The sequence below is a fragment of the Rhopilema esculentum genome, chromosome 11 (assembly GCF_057945365.1).
Source record: "Rhopilema esculentum isolate cy_ngs chromosome 11, ASM5794536v1, whole genome shotgun sequence".
Taxonomy (NCBI): domain Eukaryota; kingdom Metazoa; phylum Cnidaria; class Scyphozoa; order Rhizostomeae; family Rhizostomatidae; genus Rhopilema; species Rhopilema esculentum.
The window spans coordinates 10,263,167-10,290,378 of NC_142825.1; the positions used below are offsets into that span (position 1 = coordinate 10,263,167).

Sequence of the window (27,212 nt, forward strand, 5' to 3'; positions counted from 1 at the left end):
TATTATACTTTATATTAAGAATTAAGAGACATACACCACGCCTTGTGCGTGCTACATGCCTTTTTAATGAATAAAATCAGGTTTTTTGAGGATCCATTTTTCGTGAAAAAAGCAAGGCTATAGCCTTACCAAAATACAATTTTTTGACCAACATTTTTTGTTGCTAGAGACCTTTATATTATACTTTATAATAAGAAATAAGAGACATACACCACGCCTTGTGCTTGCTTCATGCCTTTCTGATGAAAAAAATCAGGTTTTTTGAGGATCCATTTTTCGTGAAAAAAGCAAGGCTATAGGCTTACCGAAATACAATTTTTTGACCAACATTTTTTGTTGCTAAAGACCTTTATATTATACTTTATATTAAGAATTAAGAGACATACACCACGCCTTGTGATTGCTACATGCCTTTCTGATGAAAAAAATCAGGTTTTTTCAGGATCCATTTTTCGTGAAAAAAGCAAGGCTATAGGCTTACCAAAATACAATTTTTTGACCAACATTTTTTGTTGCTAAAGACCTTAATATTATACTTGATATTAAGAATTAAGAGACATACACCACGCCTTGTGCGTGCTACATGCCTTTTTAATGAATAAAATCAGGTTTTTTGAGGATCCATTTTTCGTGAAAAAAGCAAGGCTATAGCCTTACCAAAATACAATTTTTTGACCAACATTTTTTGTTGCTAAAGACCTTTATGATGAATAAAATCAGGTTTTTTGAGGATCCATTTTTCGTGAAAAAAGCAAGGCTATAGGCTTACCAAAATACAATTTTTTGACCAACATTTTTTGTTGCTAAAGACCTTAATATTATACTTTATATTAAGAATTAAGAGACATACACCACGCCTTGTGGTTGCTTCATGCCTTTCTGATGAAAAAATCAGGTCTTTTGAGGATCCATTTTTCGTGAAAAAAGCAAGGCTATAGGCTTACCAAAATACAATTTTTTGACCAACATTTTTTGTTGCTAAAGACCTTAATATTATACTTTATATTAAGAAATAAGAGATATACACCACGCCTTGTGCTTACTACATGCCTTTTTGATGAATAAAATCAGGTTTTTTAGAGGATCCATTTTTCGTGAAAAAAGCAAGGCTATAGGCTTACCAAAATACAATTTTTTGACCAACATTTTTTGTTGCTAAAGACCTTTATATTATACTTTATATTAAGAATTAAGAGACATACACCACGCCTTGTGCGTGCTACATGCCTTTTTAATGAATAAAATCAGGTTTTTTGAGGATCCATTTTTCGTGAAAAAAGCAAGGCTATAGGCTTACCAAAATACAATTTTTTGACCAACATTTTTTGTTGCTAAAGACCTTAATATTATACTTGATATTAAGAATTAAGAGACATACACCACGCCTTGTGCGTGCTACATGCCTTTTTAATGAATAAAATCAGGTTTTTTGAGGATCCATTTTTCGTGAAAAAAGCAAGGCTATAGCCTTACCAAAATACAATTTTTTGACCAACATTTTTTGTTGCTAAAGACCTTTATATTATACTTTATAATAAGAAATAAGAGACATACACCACGCCTTGTGCTTGCTACATGCCTTTCTGATGAAAAAAATCAGGTTTTTTGAGGATCCATTTTTCGTGAAAAAAGCAAGGCTATAGGCTTACCAAAATACAATTTTTTGACCAACATTTTTTGTTGCTAAAGACCTTTATATTATACTTTATATTAAGAATTAAGAGACATACACCATGCCTTGTGCTTGCTACATGCCTTTTTGATGAATAAAATCAGGTTCTTTGAGGATCCATTTTTCGTGAAAAAAGCAAGGCTATAGGCTTACCAAAATACAATTTTTTGACCAACATTTTTTGTTGCTAAAGACCTTAATATTATACTTTATATTAAGAAATAAGAGACATACACCACGCCTTGTGCTTACTACATGCCTTTTTGATGAATAAAATCAGGTTTTTTGAGGATCCATTTTTCGTGAAAAAAGCAAGGCTATAGGCTTACCAAAATACAATTTTTTGACCAACATTTTTTGTTGCTAAAGACCTTTATATTATACTTTATATTAAGAATTAAGAGACATACACCACGCCTTGTGCGTGCTACATGCCTTTTTAATGAATAAAATTAGGTTTTTTGAGGATCCATTTTTCGTGAAAAAAGCAAGGCTATAGGCTTACCAAAATACAATTTTTTGACCAACATTTTTTGTTGCTAAAGACCTTTATATTATACTTTATAATAAGAAATAAGAGACATACACCACGCCTTGTGATTGCTACATGCCTTTCTGATGAAAAAAATCAGGTTTTTTCAGGATCCATTTTTCGTGAAAAAAGCAAGGCTATAGGCTTACCAAAATACAATTTTTTGACCAACATTTTTTGTTGCTAAAGACCTTAATAGTATACTTTATATTAAGAATTAAGAGACATACACCACCCCTTGTGCTTGCTTCATGCCTTTCTGATGAAAAAAATCAGGTTTTTTGAGGATCCATTTTTCGTGAGAAAAGCAAGGCTATAGGCTTACCAAAATACAATTTTTTGACCAACATTTTTTGTTGCTAAAGACCTTAATATTATACTTTATATTAACAAGTAGGAGACATACACCATGCCTTGCTTTTTCTACATGCCTTTCTTAAGAGAAAAATCAGGTTTTTTAGAGGATCCATTTTTTGTGAAAAAAGCAAGGCTATAGGCTTACCAAAATTATCATTTTTTGACAAACATTTTTTATGGCAAAGACCTTAATATTATACTTTATATTAACAGGTAAGAGATATACACCACGCCTTGCTCTTTCTACATGCCTTTCTTAAGAGAAAAATCAGATTTTTTAGAGGATCCATTTTTTGTGAAAAAAGCAAGGTTATAGGCTTACCAAAATTATCATTTTTTGACAAACATTTTTTATGGCAAAGACCTTAATATTATACTTTATATTAACAAGTAGGAGACATACACCACGCCTTGTGTTTGCTACATGCCTTTCTTAAGAAAAAAATCAGGTTTTTAGAGAATTAATTTTTTGTGAAAAGAGCAAGGCTTACCAAAATTACCGTTTTTCGACAAACAATTTTTGTAGCTCAGGACCTTACTTTTGCACTTCCTATTAACCAGTACGAGACATACACCACGTCTGGGGTTTAATATATGCCATTTTTATGATAAAAATTAGGTTTTTTGGAGAATCCATTTTTTGGGAAAAATGAAAGGCAATAAGCTGACCAACATTACCATATTTTAACGATTATTTTTTGGTGAAAACCTTCCTATTTTAATTCATATTAATGATTAAGAGACATGGCTTGCGAATCTTAGAGGCCTTCTTTTGAGAAAAATCAGATTTTTTGGATAATTGATTTCTCTTGAAAAAGGAAGTTTATAGGCTTATCAAAATTACCATTTTTAACCTACGTAATCAGAACATGAATCTTAACCTTGTAATGGCACATTTACAAAAATTACTTCTTGAAGCTACGTGTGACAAAAATTCAAACTTTTTTCTGGCTAGTAGAGAGCAGTGAGAACCAGGTTTGGAGTAAAATAATTGGGACAAAATGGGTCTTTTGGTTCCACTTTTCCGTGTCTTATATGTGAAGAAATCAAATTTTGTCAGAAAAAGATTAGTACAGAGAAGCTTAAAACCAAATATTAGAAAAAAACAGATCAGAATTAGTCATTTAAGTAGTAACTTTATCGATCAAATTAAAAGTTTTTTGGTAAATTTTTTTTCATTTTTATGAACCTTTTCCATTAAGCAGATAGACGTTAAACGAATCATAGTATTCTCCAAAAATTAATTCAAAAAAGGATAGAATAAAAGTTTTTGAGTGCTGATTCTCTATACCACTCTTAAAACTTCAAGCATGGAAAAGTGAGAAACATTAATCAAACCTAATTACTGTGTACACCAGCAAACGCTGTATCTCGTCATTTTTCTGCAACCTCTGTACAACACTGCCACAGCACTTCACTAGAAAATGTTCCAAATCAAACGAACAATTTCACTTCATGACGAACTGTGTAGCTTTCGTGTATAAGTCTATACTCCTTGGCATAGTGATTCCGTTTCTTTGTATAGTCCAGTAGGTTATAGATCTGGGCCTTGAGAAGGAAATAAAGAATTATTCTAATGCAAACAAATAATTAACACTTCAAGCTAGGTTTTTGAAAAACACACTTTTCCATCCTGCCTTCGTTCCTCGCTCATGTTTCACTCTGTTTATCACACTATACACGCGATCACTGAACTGTTGATTTGTAGTTTGCAATAAGCATTCCATTAATGCAATGAATATTAGTTGAAAGCCACACTTTAATAGTCTGCGTAGAGCGTTACAATGTATAAACTATTCATGCAATCAATGTAGGCAATTTTAGACGCAGTGTAAAATTCATAAGGTAAATTGCTTTCACAACTGGGATTAGAACAGGAGCAAATATCTAAGTGGAAGGAGGAGGACATCAATCAACTGAGAAGGTAATCTTTTTCGTATTAGTTTTACAACGCAAGATAGATCTTTGTCTCCTTGCAAGGTAGAGGTTTATCTACGGAAAACTGATGCAATAACCCCATTTACCTAAGTGCCCCCTGCCCATTATGGGTGGTGTTAGCTGTTACATGGGCCGTTCAAGAACTGTTTTCTGGCCAACACATTAAATATATAAAAACTAATGAATTTACTGTAAGAAGGACTTACCAAGAGAAACAAGACTTCCGATTGAGCAGCAACAGCTTCGAGGATTTGAAACCGTTCCAGTGACTTCTCTAATGACGGTATTTGTTGGAGTATCTCTGCAATTCAATTGATTGTTACATTTAAAGTTTGAAAGGACAAACGAGATTGCTGCTTGCTTATTGGATGCCAATCAAACCTGCACCAAACAGAAACTAAGGGGTCATACATAATTTGCTATCAATACCTAACCGATCCCTGAAGTTTCATCCTTTGCAAAAGATAGTTGTTAGTTCGGTGACAAAAAGTTTGGTTTGTGCCTACTAATAGAGAAGAAAAATTAAGCTGAGTTTTGTGTGATTAAATATTGTGATGAACTTTATGATGGTTAGCTCTGGTTTAAAATGGTCTTTGACGATCACAGATCTGTGATTTTAAAAGGATGACCCAAGTAACAGGTCTAACTCAAAGCCATGGCAACCCAAAAGTGTAAGTCTAGCCTAAGGTCTAGGTCTAATTGCAACATCAATATAGGTCTATTGATATTCTACTTTTCTCCTATTCTTGCATAATTATTTATGTATTTTAACTACTCTTTTACCAACTTTAATCAATAGATTAGTATTATTTTTATCAATATTTACCCCCCCCCTTCTACCCCCCAAGTTCAAGCCTAAAGTTCAACCTGGGTTCGCAAGACCCTGTTTCCAGTCTATTACTCAATGGTACTTCCTAAGCAGTTTAAACACCCACAATGCATTTTGTGGAGATGATGTTTTATGATCGCAACAATAAACCATTACCTGCTTTGGAAGCCTTCAACTCTCCTTTCATACCAAACAATGACGCTTTAGCAAGGACAACAAAGATGAACGACCTCGCGTATGATGTTCCTAAGAATAAGAATTAGTAAGTTAGAGAGCAAGTTTGTAGCAACTCTCATAATATGACAACTCGATAACTAAGGATCTTTGTTTCTCAGCCCTACAGTTTAGATTAATTTTGTAATGTAGTTTTTCTGTGAAATTTTAAACTTCATCTTAAAAAAAGATTGCAGGAAGTTTACGAGTGAGCTTCAATTGTCAGACTTTAGAAGTAACATATCAAATTTTAGTCTGCACGATCAAACATAGACGATTTCGACAATGTCATATGGCGATGACGATAATTAAGATATCGATAATTTCATATTCACTCAATTGTCACATTTATTCAAGCCACTTCATCTTGTATTTAACAAAGACGACAGATGCCTGTGGAGTAACTATGGATTTACAGCACAGTTGATTAAAGATAACTAATGGAAGAATAAGGAGAACATTTTGGAATACGTTTCTTAAATCGACAAAATGACTTGTTGCCATTCACTCAAGAGGGTGTGGAATATATCATAATTTGCGCAAACTTCTTCAACTTCTTCATCAACAAATTTGAAAGCATCTTTTTTTCTTCACCTTACCGGTAATTATAACATATGCTAACATTGCTGTTAAAAGATGTCGATCTTCCGTAAAAGATCGTGTATTTTGGGAAGGTTCGATATAAGGGGGTTTTTCAGTACTTTTGTGTGTATTCTCTTTAAACATCTGCAGATATTTGTACGATGATGTAGGGTAGATATTGAAAATTGCCCAGCATATGCATGACAATGTTTCATTATATCATGTATGACAATGGTCGGAATAGGCCTTCATTCACAGACTACGAAAAGCAAAAGGGATAAAAGCGAAGGTAAGACTTCTTAGTCCGAACGAAAGGTGCTTACCATAAGCAAGTGTATGCAGCATCTGCTGGTTTAAAATCTGTTTTGCATGATGAGGAAGACCAAGGCGTATCTAAAATGAAACAAATACCACGTTATGTTTATAGCCCTGTCTGGTAACTGACGATGGCACTTATAAAGAAGGAAACAGCCATTTGTGATAGTGCTGTAGTGGAAATTGTTCGGGAGACGAAACCTTCAGTCCTTTTTTCGAAACAATACCGTCTTAAACCAATTAGTGTTGCAGGAGCGCATGCGTATTAATAACAGTATTCGCACAGCTGTTCGCACACAACTCTTGAACTTCTTGCCAGGGCTTCAAGCGATAATGCGCATGTGTAATGACCCTGAAACGGGGGCTAGTGCATGTCTGAACATTCATCTCTCGAACAAGAAAGACTTTCATGTCTTTAAGTATGTCTACTAAAAGAGAACAGTAAAATAAGGACAAGGAGAACTGATGGAAATAGCTTGTTGAAGCAAACGTTACAGTAGGTAAGATATAGGATGGATAAGGACTTAAAAATACAAAGTGGATAATAATCTTAGAGCTTATCAACATGAAACAGCTGTAGGTCTCTTTGGTTTTTAGCAGATAAATTAAGTCTGTTTTGAATCGCAACAAATCATAGTTAGGTCACATACGTCGGATCTCTTCGGACCAGACAAAATAGTCTGACTTATGCGACCTACGATTTGTGAATAAAAAACCGATACGGCACACCAGAGAAATAGCCGAAATATGACATTGCAGACCGCTTCAAGTACCAAGAATTAAAAACTTTATGTTAGCAGCTTGAGTAAAGATAGAATAAGCATGAAAATTATGCGAGCAATGTTGATCGTATCGTCAATGCCTGCACAGTATCCAAAAATAGTCACAAAAGATTGATTTTTCAGGAGGGCCATTGTGATGAAATTACTCAACAAAATTTTGGCTTTGTTGCAAAAGTCCGATTTATATGATGTCATTTAATACGGGACTTCTAGAAAGTTCTGAAAAAACACACACTCTAACAATTCGACTTATGCAATAACAATTGATATCATTTTTGCCAAATTGAGCAGGATCAAGTGTGAAATATCCGACTAATGGGACTGCAACTTACACGGGTTGAGCTGTTTTGCGAGTCATATATTTAACATAGACTCGGTATAAGGGCTTGACTTTGCAATTTATCATATCAGAGACTTGAGTATTGCCCATGGTAGAATACATCATACAAAAGTTACGAAGAATTCAAAGATTCACCTTGCACTGTGCTATGGATATGGTTATTTCTCCTTCAAGAGTTTTCATGCTGAACCGTCGGCAAATATCTGCGCATTTTATCAGGTATGTGACTGCCTTTGGTACGTCATCGCTTCCGGCTAATAGCTCAGCTTTGAGCTGAAGAAGCCTAAAAAAGATTCCGTATCCAAAACAAAATGAGATTATATAAACGCAAATCAATATCTTAGTCTATCGTTACTCTGGTTCAACTTGGTCCTCGTCCACTAGGTTCGGTCTATCCCTTGTATGGGCTGGTATGATCAATGTCTGCTGACTACCTTCTTTTTCAAGGAATTGCTTTTCGGTCCAGCTCATGGAGGCTTGAATCGGTTTGGTTCAAATTACATTAGCTTCGTCCAGTCTTGTCCGGCTCATAAAGTCAGTTTTGAAGCCGGATCAGTCCTACCCAAGGCGGTTACTTAAAAACCAGTTCAACCCGGTTCTGCTATTTGAGCTCAGTGTCCTATTTTATATCAAGAATACTAATCACGCAGTGCAAGTCTCACTTACCGGACCATATAAACAGCTCCAGGTGTATTCCCAACAGTCAACTGCTGACGATTCCTATGAAAAACCCATTTTTAGTTTTGATCTTCAGGAATGAAACAACTTATGAAGAACACAACACTACATAACATGCCAATTACTAAAAATCTCCAGAAGGTTTAGAGAAGAAAGAGGAAGTATGGCCTTGTTAGAAAGAAAGTGATAAAATGTAAGAAAGGACATGGGCTGTAATGACAGTAACTGGAAAGGACAGCATAGAAAGAATGGACTGGATAAGATTTATTTGCTGTGGATCTAATAAGGCTTGCCTGGAATAAGCTAAAAGTCGATGATAACAACAATCATGGTAACTTATAATCTTTAGCAGCTAATTCCTAGATCCAGAGAAGGGGACGTTCAAGAGTACACACAAATCTTAATTTATCATACTAAATTCTGTGCAACCCTCGAAGGTAGAGCAGGCCGATGTACATAAAATATCGGCTAATCTGTATTGATTTAACTTACGGTGAGAACAATTAAAGCAGCTACGTTTTAGCCTAATGGCCTTTAAGCACTTTACCAAGAAGCCATTTGTAATTATGATTGATATAAAAATGCAACTTACTCGACTTCACTTAAAAGCTCTTCAATCCTGGACGAAGCAGTTGTCATATTTCCTCTTAAATAATGAATCACGCATTCCCTAAATCGACAAGGAGCGAAAATGAATATATTATAACTGCAAAAGATTAGAAAGCTCCAATAAAAATATTCACAAAGTATTTTCAGAAGACATTGTCATTTAATACGGCCTGTAGAATACAAGGTTTTCTTAATTATGGTCTGGCACTGAAGAAATGAACGAATTTTGTTTATGAGTATATGACATTCTGGCTAAGAATATCCAAGACACTACTTTATCTGCTTTCTTTTCAAACTAAAAGAAAAATAAGAAAAGTTGATTTCTCTTTTTACGGTCCCTGCGAAGACTACATTAACACTAGTACCGCTCTTTGGTCTTTAATTTGAGACGTTAGGCCAAAAATTGGCTTCAACAAAAGGTATATGTTGCTACAATTTTCAGTTCAGCGAGTCATTTGCCATATTTTTGAGAACGAAGAATATATTTTCTAAAGTTTCCTTCATCCTTCATTCCTTCAAAACGCTTCAGCCCTAACGTTCAAAACTGCAATACATGATCAACCCTGGAATTATTATGCACACAAAAACATAATTGTGCCACAACATAGAATTGTTTCACGAAACACATTCACATATTCTTTTGTTGTCACTTAGCATTGCATGCTCTCTCATATGATGACAACGATACTGAACCATAATTCTAAAATAGTCACTTGCAGCACACATCCAGAATGCATAAACAGTGCTTTACGGATCTATATGATTGGCACATTGGTTGATTGCGGATCAAGTAAAGAGGGGTTCTTTACCAAATGCAATGTAAAATGTTTTTTCGGGACTCTTTCATTTAAACTGAGGTGCCAATCTAGTGCCATATAGCAGCCATTTGTCGTGTAACAAAGGAATTATGAAGAAGACAGTAAATGAAGGTACATAGAAATGCAATACCCCTCAAAACCTTCAGTGGTGTAACGAAAGCAGCCGGGGCACCTAGGAATTTTCAGTTCAGGCCCTTGAATTATAAACATCAGACAAAGCACCAAGGCTCCCTTGAATTCGTTTATCACATCCAAAATACTAGCTTCACAGTAAAAACAATGTAGAAAACATTGTTGCTGGGTGCTTCTAAAGGGTGGTGGAGGCCCTTATTTTTTTACTAAAGGTAACTTTGATCCGTTACGTCACTGAACCCCTCCTTCAAACGTACGTACAAGAAAAACAGCTCCTTTTTAACCGAACAATGAATGTTGTCGAAGAATTTGATCCCCACTTTCGTCAATTTCATCTCAATTTCACAAAAAAGTTAATCGAACAATTATCACACTTGTAATTGCCCGCAACTCGCGCGCGAGTGAAGGGCTTATAGTCTGCCCCGCGTATAAGTAGCATATGGAAGCTTCAGTTCATAATGTCAGCACTTTGTCAGCAGATTTTGTCACTTTTCTGCTGCCATGACAACTGTCAATCAATTTCATTGTCAATCAATCGGCTTTGTCGAGGAGGTCGTTAACCGCCACCTCTTTGTGCGGAAGGGAATTATCTTCGGAGCGTTGCTCTGCCAAGACTCTGTTAAAGGCCTTCGGTTTTTTTGGCACGAAAACGGTGCTGCATCACAGCTCGGTTCTCCGCAATGGATGGAAGTTTTGATTCGAAGTTTTGGGAATCAAAACCAGTCGAATGCCACACCTTTCTCCCAAAAACTCGACACCGTACGAGCAAAAGTTATGATTGTCGTGATTATCTCCTGTACATCGCTGTACGAATCCTTTATCGCAATCTATTTTAGCTGTACCCGTTCTATCACGTGTCCATTTTCATACGTCTTTGCTTCACGAAAACGAAAAATAAATGTCAAACCCTAGAAAAACTTCATGATTTTCAAAAGGGCGTTGGACTTGAATCAAAGGCAAACTGAACACCAAAAATTCTTGATAAAAAGAACAGTTTAGCATCAACTAGAGCAGCTGTTTTTATAAAATTGTGAAAACCCAAGATGGTGTCTTCTTCGAATATCCTGACCTAAATTTTCAAAACAATCATTATCAAGGAACTAATTGTTTGCGGGCAGTACTAGCAAGAGCTATTTCTAGTTTAATATTAAAGATTGCACGAAATACCGGAAACATAGAATACTAAAGCAGTCTTTGTCTGACACTCTTCAGAGTATAGATTTACTTTCCTATCTATGGATAGCAAAATGTGTTTATCCAAATAACAGCATTTACACAATACAAAGCAAAAAATTAATGAAATAGGACAAATGAAATAGGACAAAGAGCGAAAGTGTTACTGGAAGGCAGTGAGGTTCATACTTGAAACTTGCATCGTATTTATCCAGGACACTTATAGGTTGAATGACGTCATCAATTGAATTTAAATCTCGCCTCAGTACGCATCTATCGAAAATAAGCTGCCACTTGCACAGGATAATCCACTGAAACAAAGTAAAACCAATGTCATTTTGCTGATGAACTCATTTGATAAACTCAGCCGTTTATTAAACAATGCAGCTACAGGGTTGCAGGGGGGGGGGGGGGGAGTTGGAGGTTTATAGTATAGATAATCTTCAATAACGTTTAAAAACACTTGAAGCTATATGTGAACCTTACAAAAAAGTTCTTATGACATGACCTCTTTCCAAGCATCAAACATAAAGAAATCCCTGTAATTCTCGAAATAAACTGTAGGGGAATTCGAAGGTTCTCACTTTTTCAAATCTTGCATAGACCATTGTGTGGATTCCCCAGGCCGTTTCTCGGGGAATAATGAATATCAAAAGTGGGGCACAGGTAAATACAGACTTTTTAAAGCTGACTATCATATTTCTAGCATATCGCTACCGGTCTTGACCACTTAACACAACGCAATGAGCACTACAGGCAATATCATGCTCAATCATGTAGTTAGCTAGCCTTTTGGGGATGAGAAATCATACTGATAACTTGAGAAATAAAAAACGTTTCAAGGTATTAGATGGTGGATTTCTCTACCGTTAACGACAAGAGCTCATACATCCAGAAAGCGCATGTAATCGGAATTAATCGCTTAATTCAAGTTAATACCCGCGGGAAAAGTGCGCAGTTTCCCCTTTTCTAGAATCGGGTCGTCCCACACGTATACCCGTAGTAGGCTGTCAATATTAAATTACCTCTGTTATTTGCAATTACCTTGTGGTGTCTTCTACGAGGCCTTGCCCTTGCATATTTGCTTTAGCACAGCTATGCAGCACGAGTCACGCTACGGATGCGTTTTTCCACTCCCATCCCTGTCCCCTTGTGATCATTTCTACTTCTGCCTATATCCCGTTACATACTTCCTCCTGCCTTCTCCTGTCTCACCTCTTCTCACACAAACATTCGATTTTCTGACAGGTGTATCAGTCTGATTGGCAGGGTAAAAAACTAAGGCAGTTTTTTCCCTGGAATCAAACACCGACCATAAAATTGCGTCATTTCGCAGGCAAGACAAGGGCTGATGCACCAAAAGCCCAAAATGTTTTTCCTGAGATAAGAGTATAGTTTATGATAACTAAGGGGTCCCCGCGTAGGAACTGAATGTAGATAGCTACCTTGTGAAGGATACTATGCTCAGCTATCAATGTATTGCCAAAAGCTAACACCCTTTGTGCATCCAGATAGTAACCCTGTTGAAAACGAATATCATTTTAATTAGATGTGTAATTGTCTGAAAATGTAATAATTGCAGAAGGGGGGTTCTGTTATTAAGGCCATCAGCCCTCTATTATAAAAAATACGTGGATAAACAAATAAACTTCTGTGGCAAAATGAAATATTTTGAAAATGGCTTTGAAAAATAGAAAAAATTTCACAACATACTAAAAGCTTTATCGTCTGATACTCTGACGTTGATTATGTTCAAAGAATGACAATTTTGACTTACTTTCATACTATACGTCGATAAAGGCTTAAAGTATTATAATTGAATGATGTTAAAGTTATTTAGCTATTGTGTTTAGATTCTGACAGGCAGCTAATTCTCGAGATGTGTTGATGTGTGTTATGAATGTTGTGTTATGAGTATAAGAAATCGAGATCTTTGGTCGAACCTGCGTAGCATGAGGTAGCCACTGGCTATATTTACCTACAGAGGTTATATAGACCCATACAATAAGGCTCAAAATGGCTTTGAAAAAACAAAAATTTTAAGACATACTGACGCTTTTCGGCTGACATTCTTTAGGGTTTGAAACGTCAGAATAACAATCGAACTTTATAGCTAGGAAATATATATACCCAGTTGTGGATCGAATTAGAACAATCAGAAATGCGAGCACGTGACTGTTAAGTTTGCCCAATCAGTGCTGCTTGCCTATAGAAAATATAACCAATGGAGACAAAGGTGAAAACGAACTCCTTCTGTCTACACAATAGCGGTTTCTTCATCTCTCGGATGCTAATCCTCATTTATCACAAACTAGTATAAGATATATTCACTAGCTTTATCGGTTGTAATCAAGACCCTTATTGAAACCTAGAATACCTGGAGTTATCTCATTGGAATCAAGAACAGTCTGGCTTTTGAAAAATATAGTTGCTCTTTGAGGGGATTCCCTGGATTTTGATTCGTCACTGTCATGCTAATTCCTTAGTTGCACTGTTGTTCTATCCGTCATTAACAGGGTACTCTTAGCCTGTGTCCCAGTCCACAAATGCTGCCACATTTGTGGACTGTGAAATATTGATAAATATCCTGTCCGCAGTTTCCATCAGAATCTGGTGGTAATTTATGCAACCCTCCAAAATTAAGCAATTAGTTGAAATTGTCAACGGTTCCAACTTAGGAAGACTTTAAACTCACCATCTTATCTGTTCTGTTTGGTTTCAGAGCATATTTCTTCGAGGATTTTTTATGCAACATTTCAATAGTTTAATTGCATAAATTATTTTCATAAACTAGACCCAGTCCTCTGCCTGGACAGAATATTTATCAATATCGCACAGTCTACAAATGTGGCAGCATTTGTGAACTGGGGCGCAGTCCAGGTACCCTTGACATGAAAATTCTTGTTGTCAGATTTGTCATCAAAATTACGGTATTCCGCAAAAAAAATGGAAAACAGAAGATTTTGATCAATTAAAGGACCTGAATAGAGCAAAGCATTTATAAAAGTACCTCATCTGCAAGGAATCTAGCAAACTGACAAAGCGCAAGAATCGAGGACTCTGGGTCCAACGGCCCATACAGAAACGCGGTATTCAGCGTCGCTTGATCAGGCTGTTTTATGTTGTGAAGAACCATTTGTGCATACGTGGAGGCGACGGGCCTGCAAAATTAAGGACTGCCGCAGTAAAAAACAAATAAACACAATTTAGAAAATCATGTTCTGCAAAGAATTGAACATCAACTTCAGAAACTGTAAGCAGCCTCAGAAATATAACGTAGCACAGTACGGCGAACACTGATAAGAAATTATCATATTGAATTTCTGTGGATAATTTCCTACTTAAATAAAATGAGAGGAAAACCAGCAGTGAGAGAGCTTGGTTTACTTTACTAAATGGTACAGACAGTGTATAATACAAAATGTCCTGTACAAACATTTTAGATTTTGCTTCTGTTATGAGAACAGGATAAAGTATGCATGGTACAACATTTTTGGTACGAAAGTGGTGAATGACTAGAAATTTTCTGAGAACGTATAAAAGTCCTGTATTGTCAAATTTAATGACAAAACCATAAGAAAGATCCTGATACAGAATATTTTCTCTTTCCTTGCAATAAGCATTACAGAACACTTTAATTATTTACACAGTTTGTTAACATGTTTGTAACTTTGTAACAGAAGGAGTCTCACACCTGTAGCCAAAAAAGTCCAAAAATGCGGATCTCGCCACTTCAATATTTCTTGTAGAAACGGCATGTTTAGCCGTAAGTGCTGCTTGCACAACCTTGAGCTTTTTAAGAATCCTGAAAGGAAACAAAAGGGGGAAGACGTTAAGAACACAAGAAAGCAGATTATATTGGCTTCCTATTATCCTTTGAAATTAATAAACAAACAAATATATAATTAATACGACCATGTGGGATGTTAACCCTGCTTGCAAGAGATCTAGACTAGCTTAGCTCCAACAGTTCCTGGGTACTTTCTCGCCTGATCTAAGGTGTCTACACAGAATAGGGCCTAGATGAGGTTTACACGCTTCAGCTGCACAGGTGTTGTCAAAAGAAAACCACTTAGGGAGCAATGTGAACGAATACGACCTGGACCAGATCAAACATTTACACGGGCACCCGATACGATCGCATCCTCTGAAGGCGGACTAACACTATCGGATAGCGGGTCCAAAAATATACGGATCCATCATGTAAACGCAAGACCTATCCGTACTCAGATCGGATCCTCTCAGCTCAGATGAAAATAGGCCATAGTCCAAGAAAGGGACAGCACCAATTTCTCAGAAATATTCACAAAGTTAACTCTCTACTCCATTGATTAGATGAGAATAGGGCTAGTTCTTTAATAGCAATATATCATGTACTTACTGGTCACAACTACATTTGCCGCCAAATACATCACTTTTGCACTCGAGGAGGATTCCAAGAGCTCGCATTCCCTAAGAGAAACGACGACCACGTGTAAGCTTTTAAAAGAAACATCCGTCAAAAAATTTCCTCGAGACCTATTGATCAAATGAAGACCGTAGGCTTGGAGAATACCTAATGAAAAAGTTCTTCTTATTAAATCATAAACTAGATTCGACTAGAATAATGCGACTAGAATAAAAGGCGTGTCAGCCCACCCTTCCCCTCCTCTCCCCCTCCTCTTCCCCTCCTCTCCCCCTCCTCTCCCCCTCCTCTCCCCCTCCCCTCCCCCTGAGAGCCTAGTGGCTGGCTTCGTCATTGCAAACAGCCTGATCCCATCATATCTTTGCCATCATGACACAAGACCAAATGTGCTTGTTAAACATTAGCAAATGAAGAGACCTAACAACACGGAGCATACTAATCACAGGTGAAATCCAATGCCACTAATAAATTCGTTTTGGTCAATGTGGCAACAGATCAATAAAATCGTTTCAATAGCAAAGCAAAGGATAACTAAGAACATCCTCACTTCTTTGTGCTTTGGAAAATCATCAAAACTTTGGGGAAATGCAAAGAACACATAATTACCGCAGAAGAAAGCTCAACAGCTCTTCTATTGAACTGAGCAAGCATTGTGCTAGCAATGTCCGGTTCCGATTCCAACTTCAGCTGATAAAGCCAAAACTGAAAGGAAAACAACAGACAAGAAAATTACAAGAGTTAACTTTCTGTTGAATGCATATGGTGAGGAACTTTTTCTCTCTACATATATCTTAAGCCACTTTCTTGGAGACGAACGATTTGTAGAAACAATTCAAAAAGCTCTAAGTATCAGAAAAAATCGAATGTTTGGAAATAAATAATAAATGCAAAGTTATGTCTAAGATCATCATAAACATGGAGTACGGAATATATTGACTTCTTGGCAAATGAGAATAAAAAGTAGCTCTTAAAAGAGCTGGCAGCATGAAAATTAATAAAATAGAAATATGTAAGTCTATTTGTAGCAACAGCAACTAGACCGATTGAAGAAAAAGCCTCCAAACTTCTGAATAACAATTCTTGTTAGAAACAGTGTTCAAAATGTTTAATGTTTAAAAAATCAGATTCAAGGGCATTACAAAAGACTGAGCACCCTTTCAATGACCGATATTTTTACAGCATTTGACGATAAAATTCAATTCGAAAGATAGAGATACTTAAACAGTCTTAAAACAAAAAGATCCAGCCTACCCTGGCTTTAGGCTTTAGCCCTGGCAATAGAAAAAAAGGAAGAGCTAGGTAAATATCAAGATCGGAGAAACGAAATGGCACTAAAAAAACAAATGAAATCTTCTACTCACCAAGGCATGAAGGAGGCAATGATTATCGTTAGTCTCTTGTGCCATTTTAACTGCCTCTTCAAGAGCAGCAAGAGACACTTTGTAATGTCCATGGTAAAAATGGAATATGCCTAAATTCAGTGCACAGTAGCGGAACCTCTTGAACTTCATTTGGTGCTTTTCAAGAGCGTTCTCCCCGTTACCAGCCATTTGGTCTTCATCCCACTTTTTGTAATCAAAATATCGATGCAAATCAAACAAGGCACTCCTGACTTCTCCAGCATGAAAGTTGTTTAAGTAACTCAAGTAGTACTAGGGAATAGAATGCGATAAGCATGATAAAAACTTGCTTTGGAAAGCATACGAGTTTCTACTTGAAAGGGGTTTCCAATCAAGGTGGCATACACAGAAATATGACAAATCGTAAATTCTCTAATAAGCTTCTTATAATTCCATAAAAGATTCAATATTTTTCTAGTAACGATTTGGAGTTTAGTTTTCTTTTGCTTAACTGAAAAATTTTATATTACAGCACACGTCACGACATAACACGAAAAAGTGTTTACTATTTGACATTCATTTGAAATTTAAAAAATTTTTAACGGCAGTGCGAAATCAAAAAGTCCCAGTAAAATGGAGTTTATTGCTTAGGGGAAGCAGAAAATTGGTCCAAAATAGTAAAATTCAGACTTGTATCACTTATGAAGAGTCCACTATAGCTTGAACCTAATCAGCGCTTGGCACTCGTTAAAGGCTATACGATAAGGCAAAGGTCAATGATTTTTCATTATAATGCTGGTTACAAACAGCCTACGATACCGAAGCAGATTCAGGACAAAATCAACATTAGAAAACTCAAATTTAAACATGTTATGATGCAAAGCATCCGAAGAAACGTACAATTTCTTAGCTATCTTAGTTATCTAATTGACACCGTTTCACAACAATCTATATTGTATTGAATACTGATATGGACAGGAAGATACATATTGTGCAATCATTACTGGAATGAGCTTATGAAAACAGATTCATTTAGTATTTTTAGCAATAAACATATATGGATCAAACTCAAACGTTCTTTTAACTGTCATGCAACAACATTATCAAATTAATCTTGAATGCTAACTGCCCATTATAATCATATATTTTGTTAATGTACATTAATTCGATTGATAGATTGATGAAATGTGACATGAGAAGTATGGGCACAGAGAGCAAACAATCATAAACATTGCTGCTACGAAAAGCTAAAACTTCTTTGTTCACAATTAGCTAAATGTGAACAATTTTTTTGCGGTACAGAATTTGAAAATGGCTTTGAAAAAAGCAAACATTTTACAACATACTTAAAGCTTTTTCGTCTGACACTCCTCAGAGCATAAAACGTCAGAATAGGTTCCAAAAAAAAACACGATGGAGAAATATATACCCAGTTGTGGATCGAAATAGGCCAATCAGAAAAACGCAAGCACAAGACCGGTATAGTTGACCAATCAGTGCCGCGAGCCTAAAGAAAAATTACCAATGGAGTCCAAGAGAGAAAACGAACTCCTTTTGTCTACACAATGGCGGCTTTTTCGTTTTTATGTAGATTGACTCCAAAACTGCTAGATGGAAGGACGACCGGGCTCTGCCAATTATCCGAAACATGTCGTCATTATAGAGTTTTGCACAATCTGGGTTGTCTAAAAGATGTTGACCAATGGCAGAATCACTTGTTTTAACAGTGTTTCTAGACCTACAAGATCGAGGAGGCTGTTCTCTTTGAGGGGCAGTTTTGTTTCGTATGTTGGAAGGAACATGCTGTTTTATCCTATCCCCCAATCTTTGGGTTGTGCGCCCTACGTAGCCAGAATCACACTGGCACTACGAAAAAGCCGCCATTGTGTAGACAAAAGGAGTTCGTTTTCTCTCTTGGACTCCATTGGTAATTTTTCTTTAGGCTCGCGGCACTGATTGGTCAACTATACCGGTCTTGTGCTTGCGTTTTTCTGATTGGCCTATTTCGATCCACAACTGGGTATATATTTTTCCATCGTGTTTTTTTTGGAACCTATTCTGACGTTTTATGCTCTGAGGAGTGTCAGACGAAAAAGCTTTAAGTATGTTGTAAAATGTTTGCTTTTTTCAAAGCCATTTTCAAATTAGCTAAATGTGATACTTACTGCTTCGCTGAATGAAGGGAACTTTTGTTGGATAATTTGTATTTTTTCGTGGATCTCCTTTGTAGTTAATGGCATTTTACAGTGAGCTTCCAGCAGTTTTGTCTGATTAAGAAATTTGATAAAACATTTGATTTAAATACTATCTTTTTGACAGAGAAATGTTCTTTCTGGATTCTCAGCAAAAGATGACAGCAATACTAGATATAAAGGTTTCTTAGATAAAGGCAATAGTGACCAAAACTAAAGGAAAACATAATTATTTTGCCTGTGTAAATTCTGTCAGGATTTACGTAAAAATCACATGTCTCTTTTATGAGTGTATTCCTTTTTGCTTTTATCGACCATTCTGAAAGGGTGCTGCGTACATCTATGGATTCGTTGATCTCACAGTGGTAAAAACAAATCAAACTGCAACAGTTATTTAGAGAGAATCTTTTATCAACAACAATTATTATTACCTTAGGATAGACATTAAAAAATCTATCAGAATTATCCCTATAAAATGGTAGTTGTAGCAATATGATGTTTAACGGCTCTACCTGCTGAGAGATAAATCTTCCAGCTTGAGAAAGAGTCTTCATTTCTTCTTTAATTGTTTCCCTACAAACAAAGTACAGAATTGAAACTGCAGTATAATTATGTATGTAATACTCAAATGAAAAATTTTGTAGCTTCGAAAAAAGTTATTGAAAAAATTTATTTGAATACTTAAATTTATCAAAAGTACAATTACTCTAAGCATAAGGCAAATTTGTGAAATGTAAATGAATGTATTTCACATAATGTTCAATAAAATTGAAGAATAATAACTTCTCACTTAAAATCTCAACCCTATCAAGATGAGCAGGCTATGATGCCCCCCCCCCCCTGTTGTGTGAATTCCTCCCTCATTGTAGGTCTAGTATGCCTGGCAGCAGGTTCTAGTCCTGCCCTGGTTTCGTCATTTGCTAACATTTTCTTTCAAGTAGTGATGTGTTTCATCAGCAAACATAAAAATGATAAATTATCAAAAGTATAGAATATATCAAATCATTGAAACATTAAAAACCTTTTTTCAGACTCCATGACTATACTATTGTCGAGCATTGGAGAATCGTGAATTTCTTCAGTTTTGTTCAACTTCAAGTAAACTTCAACAGATTGCCCAAGCCTTCCGGTATCAGTGAAAGTCATTTTTTGATAATTTAAATACATCTTTCTGAGAAAAACCCCTTGAAGAAATAGGAAAATTAATGGCATAAGAATTTATATTCATAATAAAATAATTTATTTAAGTATTAATGGAAGATCAAAGATCTGGGGATGGAAAAGATAGTTAACCACAGAGGTGGAAAAAGTATCGGAACCTGGGAACGTAGTTCCCAGAAATGTTTCTAGATGAAAATGTTGGCAGAAAGTTTCACAGAAATTTTTTGAAGTGTTAAAGTAAATATAAAAATTTGGTGACATAGGTTAAGTCAAATTAGTTGAAAATATTATTTTAACTCGTCTGTGAGCAGCTAAATTTGAGCTGCCAAAGGAATGTGGGAATTAGTCTCTTTCCATTGGAAATAAATTCTTTGTGCACATTATTTACATTCACCATCTCACAGAAATCTCAGCCACTGACGATCAGAAATTTTTTAGCAGCTGAGCTTTTAAGACAAACCATGATTAAGACTGAGAATAATATAGAGACTGGAATCTACTTTTACAGAAAACATTTCTGACACCATGGTGTGAGCAGCATTGATCATAAGTTAATATGCTTGGTTACATTAATCTGTTGCATGCTAGGACTCCATTTTAACCACATATTGCTTCTCACTTGTCAAAAGATTAGGCTAAGTCATAAAATGCACCATACAATTCAAATGATTTTGCCCCTTACTCTTCTGAAACTATGTTTGGAGATTATTGCATGGATTTTCCTTTTGATTTTGGTTTTCCATCATGATTGATTGAATGAATCAATTTCTAGCTAAGAATGATTTCTTTCTTATGTGCATTAATGCATTAAGTAAAGGCATATCTAATATGTTGAGAAAGACTGTTTTGGAACAATAGTCAAGATCTCTGATGTTAAATGACACTGATTATGTTAAGAAGTTGATTGCCTGACAATTTTATGCATTCAATTTAACCTTCTATAGAAATACTTTGAGAAAAAAACAAATTAAGCATTAAAGTAAAAACAAATTGAACATTCAAAAGAGAAGTATCATACTTCTTAAAATTAAATTTGCCCTCTTTTATACATCAACTAAGAGATATAGGCACAAACAGAAAGTTTATTTGTCTACCCCCTAAATCTTGCAGAAATTTTTGAGCCAGATTCTTAGGTTCCCAGAAAGAAAAAAATTTTTTCCACCTCTGGTTAACCAATTCACCAGTACTTTGAAATTATGTTGCAAATATTTGAATGAAGAACCTATTGGTGTTGGGAAACTATAAAAATTTTTAGGGTTCAGTCTAAGATTCACATTAGCAAGAATTGCCATGTAATTGAAAAATCAGACTAAAAATCTACATGATTCCGAGTTTTATGGAATTCTTCTGAATGTGTAGCTATTGGCCTCTTACTGATAATTCTTTGAGAAAATCATCAAAAAAATTTCAGAAAAACGCTTGATTTTTTTTTCTTATTAGAAGGAAAAACAGGCAAGAAAGATTTATTCATTAACACACGTTAGCAAACTGGTAGCCTGTATATGATGATGACCTGCAGCTTGTGCCCAAGATTAATACTGTAGAAAAAATACACTGGGGGCTGGGGACCTGGAAAGGATGGAATGCTGAGTTAGCTGGAGGCCTGTGGAGGTGATCAAGATGAGACTTGAACCCAATTTATTCACATCATGGATCAAACGCCTTGATCACAGCTCATCTGAGGCCACAAAAGGAAAGCTGATAGATGAATACTTCAAAAAGGCATATTAGTTCTAGCAATATGTGAACAAAATGTCCTTAGAATTTTCACCAACTTGCATGAGGAGGAACACTTTTTAATATATATAAAGTGTAATCAGAAGGCAAAGGTTGACAGGAGGAAAATTCTTTCCACAAGGGTGCTGCCCAAATGTATCGAGCCACTTTTTGTCGGAATCAAACCCCAGTTTGCTGCTTCAAAACCCCACGCTCATTCTACTGAGCCAAACGGCCCAATGAAATGAGCAAAATCTCCAAAGCCAACACTAGATTATATATATATTATATGCCTGTACTTTTTAATAAATCTAACTGTTTTCTCAATCACTTCAAGAAATTTTGCGACATCTATTTCAGTTTTCCCAACTTTTTTTACATATACTCACGTTTCACAATTCACAATAAAATGTCATATGCAGCTCTCAAACTCTTGACAAGTGTGAAGGGTAGTAAAAGTTTAACCTTCTGCCATTCAAATATCACAGTAATCAAATTAAACATTTTTTCGTCAGTATTTTTTGTTTGGGTTAAGCAAGTCTTCCATGAAGAAAGAAATGCAAAGCAAGAAATGGTTTGGATTATATCTAATAAACAATGAGTTAGCTGCAACCATGAAGACACATAAATGAGAAAACATCAATAGCATAAAAATAAGATTTGATTTGACAAATAAACATTTTATTACTAACCAAAAGGACTACTTCTTTCAACATAGTTATTGTTGTTCAATGTGAGTGGTTCAAGGGAATCAAAGAAATCCAGAATTCCGTTATATTTGTTCTCAACCAGACTCATCATTCTGAAAAGAATGAAATAATTATTTAAAAGACTTAACATTAAACAAGAATAGGAAACTTAATCTGTCTGCTTATGACAAAAATAAACATGTAACATTTCTCAAAAACTATTTCTCAAACAACACTAGGGTGTCAGAAGAATTGTACCATCGTGAAGGAGGAGAATAGAATGTTAATGATTAAAAGCTATTGTTATGCAAATTAATGGTGTTTTTAAGTGGCAAAAGGGAATGGGTCAAAAGTTAAACAGCCACCAATCAAAACATCAATATATTTAGAGCACCTGTTGAAAAATTAACAGTAATAAACACCTTTTAACAGTTTCAAAAATAATGACTCAATGGTTTTTGGACGACCTCAGGTCACGGTTTGTAATGCTTGTCATTCATGTCAAATCTTTTAAATAATGTTGAAACTGGACTTCATTCTGATCATAGCAAAGCTCTCATTCTTCATGCAATAAATCTTTGTAAAAATGGTTTCATTTTACCCAGGTAACTCTTCATTTTGTCCCTTGCAAAAAAGCTTGATTTGAGTTGTCAAAAGTTGCTCAGCCTTGAGTTTCATGTCTTTTAGTGTCCCTTAGTGCAAACACCATGAAAAAAACAGAGGAATTCTCTCCCTTCTAACATTAATTTCTTTTGGTTGCCCACATCAGGGCTTCTTTTCGGAAGCATCTAGCCCCTTTAACAGAGGAAATTTTAGGTTATTGTCGGAGCAAATTTGACAAATAACGTACGAAAACTGCTTATTTTATTTTATTTGTCATTTTAGTCCCCCTGTTGAAAGCTCCAGCCCCTCTGTCAAAAGATTTCTGGCGCCACCTCTGTTTACAACTGAAATACTCTAGAGAAATCTTTTCCATTTCACAGAGCTGTTGTGTGGCTGCATCTAGCATGTTCAGCATTTTCTCAAAAATTAAAAACCACTTCCGAGTTAATATTTTAAAGCGACCTCTCATTTTAAAATATATCTTTCCTAGGCATAGTCTACATTTTAGCATTTGAAGGAAAATGCTTTTGCATGATTTAGACATTTCTAACTAAGTTTCTATGACATCAACAAAACTTTCCTGCCAAAAATTGCTAAAAATATGCCCATTTCACTCAATTCATGCATTAAAGGTTATGTATTGTCAAAAAGTGGACAAAAAGTGCCACCATTTTGAACAAGAGGTGCCATATTTCTGATACCCTAGTGTATTATTGGGAAACTTGGGCTTACAAAGCTTCATTGAAAGTAATTGTGTATATAAATCTAATCTTTTTGCTGGGATTTTAATAGGCTGCCCTTGCACATAAGCCCCCCCCCCCCAAATTTGAGTCCTTAAAATTCAGGAAAATTTTTTGTCTAATAATTTATCGTTGAAAATATGTTTACAAATAATAATAAGTAAACATGTGTGATGTTTCTAGGAGTGTAGAAACATCAAAAAGAGCATCCAATGAGCAGTGGCGTAGCGTCAAGGCATGCTAGTAATGTGCCACATGCCCTGTAAAATTTGGTTAAAAATAGTTTAAAACAATCTTTTTTTGAAAAAGAAACAGCTGCTTTTATGATTAATTATAATGCACTTTGTCGCATCATTGCTCTACCCATTGGAGTTCAATGTGCCCACCCTAGCTTTTACCCTAAAAGTAATTCTAGTACTTCCACATCTCTATGAGTACTTCATATCCCTGTTTCTAAAGATCCCTTTCTATGCTTTCTATTGAAATCAGTGGATCCTGGCTAGCAACCTTCGTTTGCAGCACATCTCATTTCCGGGAAAGTGGAATTCTGACAGCATTCCCTGATTTAAAATAGTTGTTTTTTCCTTTTTTGATGAAATCTTTCGCTAAAAATGAATTGGGTGGTTGTATCAAACAATAATCTATCATAGTGATGGAAGATTGCTGCAATTTTTGGCTATGAGAGATTGATCAAGCTTTGAAAGGGAAGCAACTGGTGTCAGCTTGCTTCATTTGCAGTTGTTCAGTAAGGCAAGTCACATGGCCAGGTACTGAGAAATAAAGAGCCAGGGCATGCGGTTCAGTGAATGCATGCCCTAGATGTATGTTGATGTATCTCAGCGTAATTTCTTGAGATTTGGATTAGAACAAGTGCATTGCGTAGATTGTAGAGAAGCAAAATGTGAGATTATAAAATAATGCTATTTTTCATCATTTCAAACTTAGCACCAAACTGCAGAGATGGGCACTCGAATAGGGATAGTACGGGGCCAACAAGGGTTTGCCTTGTCAGGGTACCCATTTCATCTTGATATGGTTTATAAAATATTCTTATATTTGACAACATTAAATTGTTATAAAGGATCTTGGATAGTTTTTTAGTTCAGAAATTGTACTCTGATATGAACATGACATGGCAGGGGAGACAGGATAGATTATATAAGAGGACGCTTTCTATAATGCAGTTATTGTTTATTGTAAAAATATGTTAGAATGATCTGAAGAACCAAATCTCCAAGTGGATTGCCATGCCTCTGAGACTTAAACAGAGCTCAAAGCAGTCCATCAAGTTTAATGACAAAAGAAAAGACTAACCTATGATTGAATGTATCAGCTAAATCTTTTGAAGCTATGCATTCCAATTTTTTCAAAAGGTCTTCATAATCTAGATGCATTCTCTACAAAAAAAGAATCATAAAGTTAATAAAAATATACAAATAAAATATGATCTCATATAATCAGTTTTTCCCAAAAATTGTTCACATCCGTTTTTTTATCAGTTCAACTGAAGGAGCGTGTGTTTACATGATCAGTCAAAATTCTTCAGTCTATTACCTTGGCGATGGATAGGAACACAAAATGCGCTGCAGCTGCAATCATTATTGCCACAATTTCAAAACAAAAAAGGAGGTGAAAACAGAGATCCACATGGGCAAAACCATGGCTACAAAAACGTTCACAACTTGGGATGTGTGATATATTGTTGAGGGAATTTTGCCAACAGGAGAATGATGAATACAATAGATTTTTAAGGATGGAAACCAGAAAATTTCAGGAACTGTTGGCGAGATACCAAATGTTCTTTTCCACTAAACCTTTTTCGTTTTTGTAGCCATTTTAAAGCTTGTTTTTACACAGATTTACTTTAAAAAGATTCGCTACCTGATGTTTCCCTCAAAATATATTATTGCTCACTCAAAATAGGTCATAGATAACAGGGTGCATTCCATGTACTTAGGTCCGAAGATCTTCAGCGTACACCCAGGTTTTTTTTGGCGTTTCGCATGCAAACAAATGAAAAGTTTTTAGGTGTACCTAAAATTTTTGTTAGTAGGCATGCTAAATATGAAGCCATGTACTACATAGGTAATGTAAAATAAAAACTCACACACCACAGTTTTCTCTAATAATCAGCTTTCTTTGTCTGGCGCAATAATGTTTACAGTTTTACTAATTGCTTTTATATTTTCGGCGTACCTAAACAAATGCCCCATTGGACCTTTGGCATACAGTTTCAGCCTTAACAGCAAACAAAGGGTCAGTAGAATGTGTGAGACTGAGAGGATACTAAACTTTAATATGTCTTCTTTCTAGTGAGCTGTTTATGACAATGAAAAGTAGGAGATTTGATCAATAATCTTTCCATATTTCTCCTGCATATTCTTACATCAGTCAGACACGTAATGACCATATAGGGAAAACATACGAATCTAAAGTGCTGGCCAAAATGTTAGTAAAATCCATGATTAAACTAGAACTTTTTCAAGCAACATAATAATTTACTAAAATACAAGAAAAATGATACAAATCGAATAATTAATAAAGCAAACTACATTATCATCCATCAACAATAAAGGAATATAATCAGAATGTAGCCACCGTAGGATGAAATGAGCTATCGGATTATTACAATATGCTGATCTAAAGGACAAAGTAAATAAAGTTTGAAGTAAATAAATCATTGATATACTAAAGTTAACGGTTAGCAATAAATTAAGAGAAATGATGTTTCTCAACCCAGGGTTACCGAAAAAAGAGTGTAGCAAACTAGCCCTTTAGTATAATTAATATGATAGAAACACACTTTGCGCTAATTTTAATAAGATCAACACATTTCTTTAATTCTATCTTACCTTTATAAGATCTAGCAACAACAATATGAGTTGCGCACAAAATTTTTTGCACAATCTAGCCAGTTGGTGATTCTCTTCATCTTCTGTTTTGCACACATTGTAAACCAAAACAATACATGAAATTTGATGTGGAAAAATCTTCTCTTTTTCAGTTAACAACGCTTCCATTTTTCGCTAAAATAAAATCCTTACGATGAACTTAGCATGAAGAACATATCATACTTTTTAAGTCTCAATACGTTTCCGAACTTGGGCCTCTTCAAGTTCGCCATTATCGATATGCTCGATTTCGATTCGAACAGGCGCCAAATCAACAACGAAAACGAGGCTACGCTGAAGCCGGCAGAAACTGGCGCTAAAAACAGCGCTTTCCGCAGGGCGAAATGAAGTTAGCAAGTGAAGTCAGCGAAAGGGTCGCTGTCCCAAGCAGTGGCGGATTCAAGGGGGCAACTAGGGGCAGTTGCCCCTCCCTCGACGAGTTGTAGCAAGTCTGGAGCCCCTTTTTGGAAATTGTGGGCCCCTTTTGAAGAATGAGAATCCGGTG

At 35.6% G+C, this 27,212-nt stretch overlaps 1 protein-coding gene across 1 annotated transcript; it reads right to left on the bottom strand.

The window, feature by feature from the left end:
• Positions 1-3,037: 3,037 nt before the first annotated feature.
• Positions 3,038-26,836, bottom strand: LOC135693951 (anaphase-promoting complex subunit 5). Its single transcript, XM_065212546.2, has 20 exons — positions 26,669-26,836; positions 25,131-25,213; positions 22,477-22,586; positions 19,929-20,091; positions 19,420-19,480; positions 18,881-18,982; positions 16,737-17,027; positions 15,982-16,077; positions 15,352-15,422; positions 14,665-14,775; positions 13,981-14,131; positions 12,416-12,490; positions 11,160-11,281; positions 8,831-8,908; positions 8,227-8,280; positions 7,696-7,843; positions 6,447-6,516; positions 5,485-5,574; positions 4,706-4,800; positions 3,038-4,109 (listed from the first exon to the last, which is right to left on the bottom strand). Exons 1-20 carry the CDS (start codon positions 26,834-26,836, stop codon positions 3,996-3,998), a joined length of 2,253 nt encoding a protein of 750 aa, XP_065068618.2. The 3' UTR covers positions 3,038-3,995.
• Positions 26,837-27,212: the final 376 nt, after the last annotated feature.

Excerpts from the sequence above, each read along its gene's own strand:
- LOC135693951 (XM_065212546.2), bottom strand. The coding sequence starts at position 26,836 with ATGGAAGCGTTGTTAACTGAAAAAGAGAAGATTTTTCCACATCAAATT. Across the intron at positions 22,587-25,130 it reads GCTGATACATTCAATCATAG|AATGATGAGTCTGGTTGAGA; the intron begins GTTAGTCTTTTC and ends CATTCTTTTCAG. Across the intron at positions 19,481-19,928 it reads GTCATGGAGTCTGAAAAAAG|GGAAACAATTAAAGAAGAAA; the intron begins GTTTTTAATGTT and ends CTTTGTTTGTAG.